This window comes from Oncorhynchus mykiss, chromosome 2 (genome assembly GCF_013265735.2).
Source record: "Oncorhynchus mykiss isolate Arlee chromosome 2, USDA_OmykA_1.1, whole genome shotgun sequence".
NCBI classification, from domain to species: Eukaryota; Metazoa; Chordata; class Actinopteri; order Salmoniformes; family Salmonidae; genus Oncorhynchus; species Oncorhynchus mykiss.
In genome coordinates, this window is record NC_048566.1 from 98,000,281 (window position 1) to 98,013,907 (window position 13,627).

The 13,627-nt window shown below is 47.5% G+C and overlaps 1 protein-coding gene across 2 annotated transcripts in view; it reads left to right on the forward strand.

The window, feature by feature from the left end:
• The window catches only part of LOC110500615 (tumor protein p53-inducible protein 11), a 110,285-nt gene that overhangs the window by 95,413 nt on the left and 1,245 nt on the right, over window positions 1–13,627 (forward strand). For both annotated transcript variants that reach the window (XM_036960346.1, XM_036960342.1), the window contains 3 exons: window positions 6,977–7,035; window positions 7,157–7,205; window positions 9,464–9,560. In XM_036960346.1, coding sequence (XP_036816241.1) covers window positions 6,977–7,035; window positions 7,157–7,205; window positions 9,464–9,560 — 205 coding nt within the window. The remainder of the gene's footprint in view (window positions 1–6,976; window positions 7,036–7,156; window positions 7,206–9,463; window positions 9,561–13,627) is intronic.

The window sequence follows — 13,627 nt, forward strand, 5'->3', positions numbered from 1 at the left end:
CTAGCTCCAGGGGGAAGATGGACAGGGACTCTGCTGTCCTAGCATCAGGGAGAAGATGGACAGGGACTCTGCTGTCCTAGCTCCAGGGGGAAGATGGACAGGGACTCTGCTGTCCTAGCATCAGGGGGAAGACGGACAGGGACTCTGCTGTCCTAGCTCCAGGGGGAAGATGGACAGGGACTCTGCTGTCCTAGCTCCAGGGGGAAGATGGACAGGGACTCTGCTGTCCTAGCTCCAGGGGGAAGACGGACAGGGACTCTGCTGTCCTAGCTCCAGGGGGAAGACGGACAGGGACTCTGCTGTCCTAGCTCCAGGGGGAAGACGGACAGGGACTCTGCTGTCCTAGCTCCAGGGGGAAGACGGACAGGGACTCTGCTGTCCTAGCTCCAGGGGGAAGATGGACAGGGACTCTGCTGTCCTAGCTCCAGGGGGAAGATGGACAGGGACTCTGCTGTCCTAGCTCCAGGGGGAAGATGGACAGGGTCTCTGCTGTCCTAGCATCAGGGAGAAGATGGACAGGGTCTCTGCTGTCCTAGCTTCAGGGGGAAGATGGACAGGGTCTCTGCTGTTCTAGCATCAGGGGGAAGATGGACAGGGACTCTGCTGTCCTAGCTCCAGGGGGAAGCTGGTTCCACCAATGTGTTGCCAGAACAGAGAAGTGCTTTGGCTGGGCTGAAAGGGAGCTGCCCTCTTGAGCGTAGCCTCTAGGTAACGTGGAGGCAGTTCCTCTTGCTGCTTTGTTGGGAAGCACCATGGTCTTGTAGCGAATGTGAGCTTTGACTGGAAGCCAATGGAGTGTGAGGGGGAGTGGGGTGATCAGCTATATAAACATTTGACTTACAAGAAAGAAGAATTTAGTTCCTTAACACAATTTTCTGCTCGTCTGCCAGTGTTAATGATTCCATCTCCCCCTGAGGAGAAAAATAAATGTTATTGGAATTACAAGTAATTGCTTTGTTATCTGTAGACTAGCGAACACAGACAATGAAATGGTGTTGTTTTTTTTGTTTCAGTGGAGTTGCCGTAAGCACCTCATCAGCCTCCGCTCAGACGACAACACCCCTGGGAGATCACAATCTTATTACAAATAGAGAGCGGGAGGTTGGTGTGGAGGAAGGTTTCGTCTTAGGACGCGTGCACACACACACACACACACACACACACACTTCGTCCTTGTAAACAAAGGAGGGAAATCGTCCGGCTGTTACCCAATGTCCTTCTGTTTCCTGCCTTTCACCTTGCTCTGAAACAAACATTTTACTTAGGCCAGTGATATTGTCGCCCCCCCCCTCCCCCCCCCCCCCCCCCCGGCCTTGAGCCATATCTCGTCTGCTGTAAAGCACTCTGACTCCTGTGGTGCTGGGAGAGAATACTATGCAATGGTTCTGGCATGAAGACAGATACAGAAGGATGTAAGTGTAGGCTACGCACTGGATCACAATGAACTGTGGTGAACTGAACAATGACGTCGGTACAACTGTGATTTGTACTAGGATGGTCATTGAGTTGTGTGTTTTTTTTTGGCCAAGGCTGAGAGATGAGGAGCGGGGAATGAGAATAGCAATGTACTGAAGAGGACTCGAGGGCAGTGGGATATCATATTCATCATTATTTCAACTCCGTATGTCTAAATGCAGCCTGGCTTTGTCTCTTAAGTGATTTGGTGTCAAAGCTAGACCATAACAGTTTAGATTACCGTATGCTCCTCTCTCCTCACATTGTGGATTTCTTCCTTTTCCTGTCCCATTTCTCTTCCCCTCCTCCTGTTTCTCCTGTTCCTCCTCTTTCTGTTTCTCTTCTCCTCCTCCCATTTCTCCTGTTTCTCCTCCCATTTCTCTTGTTTCTCCTCCCATTTCTCTTGTTTCTCCTCCCATTTCTCTTGTTTCTCCTCCCATTTCTCTTGTTTCTCCTCCCATTTCTCCTGTTTCTCCTCCCATTTCTCATGTTTCTCCTCCCGTTTCTTCTCCTCCTCCTCATGTTTCTCCTCCCGTTTCTTCTCCTCCTCCCATTTCTCCTGTTTCTCCTCCTCCCGTTTCTCCTCCTCCCGTTTCTCCTGTTTCTTCTCCTCCTCCCGTTTCTCCTGTTTCTTCTCCTCCTCCCGTTTCTCCTCCTCCTCCTCCTCCCGTTTCTTCTCCTCCTCCCGTTTCTTCTCCTCCTCCTGTTTCTTCTCCTCCTCCTCCTCCCATTTCTCCTGTTTCTTCTCCTCCTCCTCCCATTTCTCCTGTTTCTTCTCCTCCTCCTCCTCCTCCCGTTTCTCCTGTTTCTTCTCCTCCGCCCGTTTCTCCTCCTCCTCCCGTTTCTCCTGTTTCTTCTCCTCCGCCCGTTTCTCCTCCTCCTCCCGTTTCTCCTGTTTCTTCTGCTCCGCCCGTTTCTCCTCCTCCTCCCGTTTCTCCTGTTTCTTCTCCTCCGCCCGTTTCTCCTCCTCCCGTTTCTCCTGTTTCTTCTCCTCCTCCCGTTTCTCCTCCTCCCGTTTCTCCTCCTCCTGTTTCTTCTCCTCCTCCTCCCGTTTCTCCTGTTTCTTCTCCTCCGCCCGTTTCTCCTGTTTCTTCTCCTCCGCCCGTTTCTCCTCCTCCTCCCGTTTCTCCTGTTTCTTCTCCTCCGCCCGTTTCTCCTCCTCCCGTTTCTCCTGTTTCTTCTCCTCCTCCCGTTTCTCCTCCTCCTCCCGTTTCTCCTGTTTCTTCTCCTCCTCCCATTTCTCCTGTTTCTTCTCCTCCGCCCGTTTCTCCTCCTCCTCCCGTTTCTCCTGTTTCTTCTCCGCCCGTTTCTCCTCCTCCTCCCGTTTCTCCTCCTCCTCCTCCTCCCGTTTCTTCTCCTCCTCCTCCCGTTTCTCCTCCTCCTCCTCCCATTTCTCCTGTTTCTTCTCCTCCTCAGCCAAGTCCTTTGCTTTTCCTCTTGTTATATAATTCTCAAGCCAATTCTAAAGTCATACTGTTAGATAACACAGGCATGTGTATGCTCTGCTTAGGCTCGTGTTAGGACTGGCTGCACACCAGAATCCCCACCTTATCTTCCTGTCTTTGCATGTACCTACAGCCTGTCTTTGCATGTACCTACTTCCTGTCTTAAAGAGATTCTCCAGTACTTGTGTATACTTTTTAGCCAGTAGTTCTAGAAGTAGCGCTCACGAGCCAAAAGTGGTCCCTGAAAAATGGTGAACAGCGTCACATATGAGCAGATATGAGCACCGCGTGATTTCTCTCGCTCTCCGCTCTGCTGTGTGTGCATCGTGCTAGCTGCCACTCTCAAATAGCGAAGCGGCTGAAGCTCATTGGCTAGAACTTTTTAATTGCTAGGGGGGCTGACCCAAATGTCACGGCACAGTTTTCAGAAAAGCAGTTGCTTTCGAACGATGGATTTCTTGCCGTTTTTGAAAGGTTTTTACCAGCTCAGTCAGGTTAAGACCAGTGATTTTTTTTTTTCTTCTCCCAAGTACACCAAAACCTGCCACAGACAGCGAGAGCCAACCAGGCAGCGAGAGCCAACCAGGCAGCGAGAGCCAACCAGGCAGCGAGAGCCAACCAGGCAGCGAGAGCCAACCAGGCAGTGAGAGCCAACCAGGCAGCGAGAGCCAACCAGGCAGCGAGAGCCAACCAGGCAGCGAGAGCCAACCAGGCAGCGAGAGCCAACCAGGCAGCGAGAGCCAACCAGGCAGGGCAAAGGCTTCAGTTTGACTGGACGGTGAAATACAGTGGTCGTGGCTGGAGAGATTAGGGCTGTACACTCTGGCTCTTATCTTTTCCCTTTTCGCTGCAATTTAGACTCCTTATTTTTTCACATTTCCTCCCTCTGTTATTTTTGTGATTTGAACATCCCAAAATGAGATGGCCATGAAGCCACTTCAGTCCTTCTCATCTCCCTTAGATTGTGTATTTGTGCCTTGGGGGGGGGGGGGGGTCTATTCTCATAGATGAGAAGTAAAGAGATTTCCGAGAGATTCTGGAGAGGCATTACTGTAATGTAAAGTCACGTCTCGAACAACGCTCGAGGTAGCGCACGACACGCGCCTGACAGTCCCCCCCCCCTCTAAGAAGGGCAGTGTAAACACAATTGTCTAATTTGAGCTCAACATTCATACCGTAAAAATACTAATAGCAGAGCAATGTTTTTGAAACAGCTGACATTTATAGACATTCATTGTATTTCAGACATGCTTTATTGAGTTTCCACCTGAAATTGCAAAAAGGGTGTGATTGCGGACCACAATTCTGGGTGTTCCTTTAATCCCAGCCCCTGTGTTAATCCCAGCCCCTGTGTTAATCCCAGCCCCTGTGTTAATCCCAGCCCCTGTGTTAATCCCAGCCCCTGTGTTAATCCCAGCCCCTGTGTTAATCCCAGCCCCTGTGTTAATCCCAGCCCCTGTGTTAATCCCAGCCCCTGTGTTAATCCCAGCCCCTGTGTTAATCCCAGCCCCTGTGTTAATCCCAGCCCCTGTGTTAATCCCCTTTGTTAATCCCAGCCCCTGTGTTAATCCCAGCCCCTGTGTTAATCCCAGCCCCTGTGTTAATCCCCTTTGTTAATCCCAGCCCCTGTGTTAATCCCCTGTGTTAATCCCAGCCCCTGTGTTAATCCCAGCCCCTGTGTTAATCCCAGCCCCTGTGTTAATCCCAGCCCCTGTGTTAATCCCAGCCCCTGTGTTAATCCCCTGTGTTAATCCCAGCCCCTGTGTTAATCCCAGCCCCTGTGTTAATCCCCTTTGTTAATCCCAGCCCCTGTGTTAATCCCCTTTGTTAATCCCAGCCCCTGTGTTAATCCCAGCCCCTGTGTTAATCCCCTTTGTTAATCCCAGCCCCTGTGTTAATCCCCTGTGTTAATCCCAGCCCCTGTGTTAATCCCAGCCCCTGTGTTAATCTCAGCCCCTGTGTTAATCCCAGCCCCTGTGTTAATCCCAGCCCCTGTGTTAATCCCAGCCCCTGTGTTAATCCCAGCCCCTGTGTTAATCCCAGCCCCCGTGTTAATCCCAGCCCCTGTGTTAATCCCCTTTGTTAATCCCAGCCCCTGTCCCCATAGGAGGCCTATTGCTTCTTGCTAGGCAGTCATTGTAAATAAGAGTTTGGTCTTAAATTACTTGCTTGGTTAAATAAAGGCTAAAGGAAAAAATGTTTTCTGCATTTGCAGGACCCCCTTTTTTTTATACTTCTATTGGTCCATTTTTATGTTACAACTCTGGTAAACAGGTGGGAGGCAGGGCTTGACAGTAGGTGGTATCAATTCACCATATCTTTAGATTCCAACTGACGATTTAACCGCACAGAAGAAGGGGTGGAGTCTCTTTCTCTATCTCATGGACTCACTGTAGAGTGAGTGAGAGTCTCTAGAGAGTGTGTGAGCGTATTTGAGAGACTCAGACAATCACCAGTGAACCCTGTTCTGTTCTGGACAGTTTTCATTGTCCTGACAACCTCAAACCCTTCAAGTTCAAATGCGTAACGTCATCCTCACAGCTCGGGGTCCTGTTCCCCCTTTGGGCATATTGATTTCTGTCTGAAATAACAGAATTCATCACTGGTCCAGTCTTGTCTCATCGCTGCAACTCCCGTACGCACTCCGGGGAGAGGCGAAGGTCGAGAGCCGTGCCTCTTTAGGAAACACAACCCTGCCAAGCCACACTGCTTCTTGACACACTGCTTCTTGACACACTGCTTCTTGACACACTGCTTCTTGACACACTGCTTCTTGACACACTGCTTCTTGACACACTGCTTCTTGACACACTGCTTGCATAACCCAGAAAAAATGACTTGTGTCCTGCACAAAGTAGATGTCCTCACCGACTTGCCGAAACTATAGTTTATTAACAAGAAATTTGTGTAGTGGTTGAAAAAACAGAGTTTTAATGACTCCAACCTAAGTGTATGTAAACTTCCGACTTCAACTGTACATACAGACACACACCTGCCCAGTTCCTACTGCCGATTTTAAAGCGGGATATGAATTCATGTCAGTGAATTATCATGGGTTCTTCACTAAAAGACCATCTTATAGACTAATAAAATAGCAATGAATCTGCTGTAAAGTTGTTTTTGCTTTTTCCACAGTGATGACATAATGCTTTGTGCTGGGTTCAATTATTTGTTACTTTTATTTGTTATTTTTATTTCTTATTCGTATTTAAAATAAATAAATAAATAAATAAATAAATTTAAAAAAAATATATATATATACACACACACACACACACACACACACACACACACACACACACACACACACAGTGTATATATATTTTTTTTAAACTGCATTGTTGGTTAGGGACTTGTAAGTAAGCATTTCACTGTGATACCTGTTGTATTCAACACATCTGACTAATACCGTGGATTTTATTTGTCTGTTTTTAAGGATCATGTGAATTTTATTAGCATTTATAGACACTTTGCAGGGAAAAATGTATACTGCACGTGTCTTCAGTTTAGGGTTAGTTACTGTAATGAGGCATTGGCTCTGTAAATGTTTGGTATGAAATGTACTCATGTCGTGCCATCTGTGTTGACATGCTGGGTTCCACAATGCTGCACAGAATTTAGTTCATTTATGACTAAACAATCATCTGATGTGTTATCCCCATTAGGGGCGCGGGCGACGTCCCCATTAGGGGAGCGGGCGACGTCCCCATTAGGGGCGCGGGCGACGTCCCCATTAGGGGCGCGGGCTCTATCAATGTAAAGCTCCATTCTTTGTCTGTGACGTACGGGGTGGGGTGTGTGTACGAGTGGTGTGTATGGGTGATGAAGAGCTAATTGCTAATCAGTGCTAAATTAGATTTTTCTGTTAAATATAGTTTGTGATTAATCCAAGACCTTGTTGATGGGGCATCTGCTTCCGTGTGTTTTTGTTTTTAATTTTATTTTATGGGGTGTCTGCTTCCTCTTAATCTGTCAGGATCCTCCTCGACGTCCCCATTACTAGCTCTAATTAGAAAGCGTCTTAATGATCCGCTCTTTCTATTTCTGTCTCTCTCTCTCTTTCTCTCTCCTCACAGCTCAGTCAGATGCTGGGGAATGACATCAAGTATCAGGTGCGAGAGCCTGTTGGTCTAAGGTGAGAGAACACACCAGAGAACTGGGGGGGGGTGTATAATTTTACTGTCAGATGATCAAATCTATTTTAATTGCAGTTTTTGGGTAAATCAATCTCTGTATGCAATTGTCTCTCTCTACAGGCTCTGGATTGCCGTCTCTGCGTTTGCCTTCACAGTTATGGCCTTGATGGTGAGTGTCTCGATGACCTGGGTTCTAGCCACGCTCAGAAACTTCTGCAATGATGATTCTGATGTATACAGAGTCACATTGGCCATTTAGAACCGATAGGAGCGGTTTAGAACCTATAGGAGCGGTTTAGAACCTATAGGAGCGGTTTAGAACCTATAGGAGCGGTTTAGAGCCCATAGGAGCGGTTTAGAGCCCAGAGGAGCGGTTTAGAGCCCAGAGGAGCCAGAGTAGCGGTTTAGAGCCCAGAGTAGCGGTTTAGAGCCCAGAGTAGCGGTTTAGAGCCCAGAGTAGCGGTTTAGAGCCCAGAGGAGCGGTTTAGAGCCCAGAGGAGCGGTTTAGAGCCCAGAGGAGCAGTTTAGAGCCCAGAGGAGCGGTTTAGAGCCCAGAGGAGCGGTTTAGAGCCCAGAGGAGCGGTTTAGAGCCCAGAGGAGCGGTTTAGAGCCCAGAGGAGCGGTTTAGAGCCCAGAGGAGCGGTTTTGAACTATAGGTGGGGGGGTGGGTGTGTAAGTTAAGACTTTAAAAAATGTATTTTACATTAAACATCACACCGTCAACTGAAATGTGTCTTCCGCATTTAACCCAACCCCTCAATCAGAGAGGTGCAGGAGGGGGTGGGGGCTTCCTTAATCAACATCCACGTCTTCAGCGCCCCGGGGAACTGTGGGTTATAACGAAGACCTCAAAACTATGAAATTACACATATGGAATCATGTAGTAACCAAAAAAGTGTTAAACAAATGAAAATATATCGCTGCGCTATCTCTATGGGGACACCGCTACACTATCTCTATGGGGACACCGCTACACTATCTCTATGGGGACACCGCTACACTATCTCTCTATGGGGACACCGCTACACTATCTCTCTATGGGGACACCGCTACACTATCTCTCTATGGGGACACCGCCACACTATCTCTCTATGGGGACACCGCTACACTATCTCTATGGGGACACCGCTACACTATCTCTATGGGGACACCGCTACACTATCTCTCTATGGGGACACCGCTACACTATCTCTATGGGGACACCGCTACACTATCTCTCTATGGGGACACCGCTACACTATCTCTATGGGGACACCGCTACACTATCTCTCTATGGGGACACCGCTACACTATCTCTCTATGGGGACACTGCTACGCTATCTCGATGGGGACACCGCTACGCTATCTCTCGATGGGGACACCGCTACGCTATCTCTCGATGGGGACACCGCTATGCTATCTCTCGATGGGGACACCGCTACACTATATCTCTATGGGGACACCGCTACGCTATCTCTCGATGGGGACACCGCTACGCTATCTCTCGATGGGGACACCGCTATGCTATCTCTCGATGGGGACACCGCTACACTATCTCTCTATGGGGACACCTGGGAGGAACAGCTGTGCCTTTGTCTGCATCCTAAATTTAAGTGGAGCTGAATTGTCTTCATTATCTAGTAGTGGAGCTGAATGGCCTTACTGGGGGGGAGGACAGGAAGACAAAAATCGTTTTTTTATAGTAAATGAAGTTGTCCTCTGTTCAATGCTGGTGGAACTAGCCTGGTGACTTTGGGATAAACAGAACTAGCTTTCTTGGAGCATTAGTTAACACAGCTGCACAGAGCATCGCTGCCTAACCAGAAACTATACCCCATTGTATTACTACAACGGTTCATTTTGTTCATGTTGCACAGTCTGTTCATTGCTGCTGCTGTATTTGAGAGCGGAGCTGGCTGTAGTTGAGAGAGAGGAGCTGGCTGTAGTTGAGAGAGAGGAGCTGGCTGTAGTTGAGAGAGAGGAGCTGGCTGTAGTTGAGAGAGAGGAGCTGGCTGTAGTTGAGAGAGAGAGAGGAGCTGGCTGTAGTTGAGAGAGAGAGAGGAGCTGGCTGTAGTTGAGAGAGAGAGAGGAGCTGGCTGTAGTTGAGAGGAGCTGGCTGTAGTTGAGAGAGAGAGAGGAGCTGGCTGTAGTTGAGAGAGAGAGAGAGAGGAGCTGGCTGTAGTTGAGAGAGAGAGAGAGAGGAGCTGGCTGTAGTTGAGAGAGAGAGAGAGAGAGAGAGAGGAGCTGGCTGTAGTTGAGAGAGAGAGAGAGAGAGGAGCTGGCTGTAGTTGAGAGAGAGGAGCTGGCTGTAGTTGAGAGAGAGGAGCTGGCTGTAGTTGAGAGAGAGGAGCTGGCTGTAGTTAGACAGGCAGTGCTCCCCCCCCCCCCCCTCCTGCTATAGTGCATGCTGTGTAGTATATAAGTGTTGTCCTCTCTCTCTCTCTGCAGGCCCTGGTGTGTCCCAACCAGCTCTATGAGGTGGTGTTTGAAGAAGAGATCAGCAACACCAGCATCTCCATCAGGCTCTATGGAGGAGCACTACTCAGTCAGTACACACACACACACACACACACACACACACACACACACACACACACACTGCTATTTCCTTGTGCTGTTCATCTGCATCTGCAGTATACACTGTCTCACGCGCACACACACACACACACACACACACACACACACACACACACACACACACACACACACACACACATTAGTGTCATCTCTGTCACTCCCACATGTCTGTCGTGTATTTGGATGCTTCATGCAAGGCCATCATGTGTATCTCTCTCCCCGTCTACATTACCAGTGCACGTGACTAACTGTAGTTTGAGTCGTCATAGAGTGCACGTGACTAACTGTAGTTTGAGTCGTCATAGAGTGCACGTGACTCACTGTAGTTTGAGTCGTCATAGAGTGCACGTGACTCACTGTAGTTTGAGTCGTCATAGAGTGCACGTGACTCACTGTAGTTTGAGTCGTCATAGAGTGCACGTGACTCACTGTAGTTTGAGTCGTCATAGAGTGCACGTGACTCACTGTAGTTTGAGTCGTCATAGAGTGCACGTGACTCACTGTAGTTTGAGTCGTCATAGAGTGCACGTGACTCACTGTAGTTTGAGTCGTCATAGAGTGCACGTGACTCACTGTAGTTTGAGTCGTCATAGAGTGCACGTGACTCACTGTAGTTTGAGTCGTCATAGAGTGCACGTGACTCACTGTAGTTTGAGTCGTCATAGAGTGCACGTGACTCACTGTAGTTTGAGTCGTCATAGAGTGCACGTGACTCACTGTAGTTTGAGTCGTCATAGAGTGCACGTGACTCACTGTAGTTTGAGTCGTCATAGAGTGCACGTGACTCACTGTAGTTTGAGTCGTCATAGAGTGCACGTGACTCACTGTAGTTTGAGTCGTCATAGAGTGCACGTGACTCACTGTAGTTTGAGTCGTCATAGAGTGCACGTGACTCACTGTAGTTTGAGTCGTCATAGAGTGCACGTGACTCACTGTAGTTTGAGTCGTCATAGAGTGCACGTGACTCACTGTAGTTTGAGTCGTCATAGAGTGCACGTTAGGCACAGAAGAGCAGGACAAAACATCTGTCAGACAGATATACATGCATGGACAAAATGGACAACGACAACAAAATGTCCGTGCATGTATATTATTAGGGTGGCAGAGTAGAGCGGTGGTTAGAGCGTTGGACTAGTAACTGGAAGGTTGCAAGTTCAAACCCCCGAGCTGACAAGGTACAAATCTGTCGTTCTGCCCCTGAACAAGGCAGTTAACCCACTGTTCCTAGACCGTCATTGAAAATAAGAATTTATTCTTAACTGACTTTCCTAGTTAAATAAAGATAAACAAACATTTCTAAAAAATATTAGACGTACTTCTGGTCGTACAGTTCTTTGGTGTCGACGACAGACGCAGACTGGTCCTCGCCGTTACCACCCTCCACGCCACAGGAATTGTATTGAAGATGAGAATTGATTATTATAGTTGCGTTCATTTGACAATAAATCATGTCATTCAGTAATGTTGAGTTGGCGGTGGTCCTGTTCACTTCAGGGTTCAAATAGTATTTGTTTTCTTTCAAATAGTTTTAGCTATGTTTGTAATTGAGCTTGCCTGGCACCGTAGAACTAATGAATTTGTCTCAAAAGTTGAACCCAGGTCTGTTTCTCTTAACAGGTTATGGTGACACACCATAGACAGAAAAGCTGTGTGGTCTTTATGGAGAGGTAGTGACATTAACCTGGGATCACTGAGGTCATTATGGAATCAAATTGTATTAGTTACATGCGCTGAATAACTCAGGTGTAGTAGACCTTACTGTGAAATGCGTACTTACAAGCCCTTAACCCACAATGCAGTTCAAGAAATAGTTAAGAAAATATTCGCTAAATAAAATACATTTTTATAAAAAGTAACACAATAAAATGACATAACAATAATGAGGTTCTGTACAGGGGGTACCGCTACCGAGTCAACGTTTCGGGGTACAGGTTAGGTGAGGTAATTTGTACATGTAGGTAAGGGTAAAGTGACTCGTTAATGACTTGGGTGACTGGTGTCTTTGACACTGTTTTTTGTCCTTCCTAGAAATAGATTTTGGACATTTCAGACGGTCCTGAGAACGGCGATATACATTCAGAAAGTATTTCAGACCCCTTGACTTTTCCCACATTTTGTTGCGTTACAGCCTGACATCACAATACCCCATAATGACATCACAATACCCCATAATGACATCACAATACCCCATAATGACATCACAATACTCCAAAATGACATCACAATACCCCAAAATGACAAGACAAAAACAGATTTTTATACATTTTTTTCACATTTATTACAAATTAAAAACAGAAATATGACATTTACATAAGTATTCAGACACTTTACTCTGTACTGTTGAAGCACCTTTGTCAGCGATTACAGCCTCGAGTCTTCTTGGAAATGACGCTACAAACTTGTCACGCCTGTATTTGGGGTGTTTCTCTCATTCTTCTCTGCAGATTCTCTCAAGCTCTGTCAAGTTGGATGGGGAGGGTCGTTGCACAGATATTTTCAGTTTTCTCCAGAGATGTTTGATCGGGTTCAAGTCCGGGCTCTGGCTGGGCCACTTAAGGACATTCAGAGACTTGTCCCGAAGCCTCTCCAGCATTGTCTTGACTGTGTGCTTAGGGTCGTTGTCATGTTGGAAAGTGAACCTTCACCCCAGTCTCAGGTCCAGTGGGCAGTGTGGAGTGTGATTGAGATTGCGTCTTCTGTGGATCTGTTGGGGCGGTATGTGAATTGGAGTGGGTCTAGGGTTTCCGGGATGATGGTGTTGATGTGAGCCATGACCAGCCTTTCAAAGCACTTCATGGCTACAGACGTGAGTGCTACGGGTAGGTAGTCATTTAGGCAGGTTACCTTCGCATTCTTGGGCACAGGGACTCTGATGGTCTGCTTGAAACATGTTGGTATTACAGACTCAGTCAGGGAGAGGTTGAAAATGTCAGTGAAGACACTTGCCAGTTGGTCCACGCATGCTCTGAGTACACGACCTGGTAATCCATCTGCCCAGCTGCCTTGTGAATGTTGACCTCTTTAAAGGTCATTATGGAGAAATAGTGTAATTACTCTGCGACTACTAAGGTCTTTATGGAGAGATCTCGCTAGGGGGCCCCCAACCCAATCTCCCATGGCAAAAACCTCCCTCCCTCTATGGGGCCCCCAACCCAATCTCCCATGGCAAAAACCTCCCTCCCTCTAGGGGGCCCCCAACCCAATCTCCCATGGCAAAAACCTCCCTCCCTCTATGGGGCCCCCAACCCAATCTCCCATGGCAAAAACCTCCCTCCCTCTAGGGGGCCCCCAACCCAATCTCCCATGGCAAAAACCTCCCTCCCTCAAGGGGGCCCCCAACCCAATCTCCCAAGTATAGAATTGCAGGAAATTAGGCCCCCTGGAGGTCGGGGCCCCACGTGAGGTAGACCGGCCCTGGACCTGACTGTCTAGATTCTAGATTATGGATGATAACATGAGTCCTGAAATTAAGTTTTTTTGATATCGTATGTAGATAGGTGTTATGAAGAATGCCCTGTGAATGTAGATGGGGGTATAGTTTTCAGCTTTATGAAGAATGAAGATGGAGTTATAGTTTTCAGCTTGATGAAGAATGAAGATGAGGGTATAGTTTTCAGCTTTATGAAGAATGTAGATGGGGTATAGTTTTCAGCTTTATGACGAATGAAGATGGGGGTATCGTTTTCAGCTTTATGACGAATGAAGATGGGGGTATAGTTTTCAGCTTTATGAAGATGGGGGGTCTAGTTTTCAGCTTTATGAAGAATGCCCAGTGAATGAAGATGGGGGTATAGTTTTCAGCTTTATGAAGAATGAAGATGGGGGTATAGTTGTCAGCTTTATGAAGAATGCCCAGTGAATGAAGATGGGGGAATAGTTTTCAGCTTTATGAAGAATGAAGATGGGGGTATAGTTTTCAGCTTTATGAAGATGGGGGTATAGTTGTCAGCTTTATGAAGATGGGGGTATAGTTTTCAGCTTTATGAAGAGTGAAGATGGGGGTATAGTTTTCAGATTTATGAAGAATGAAGATGG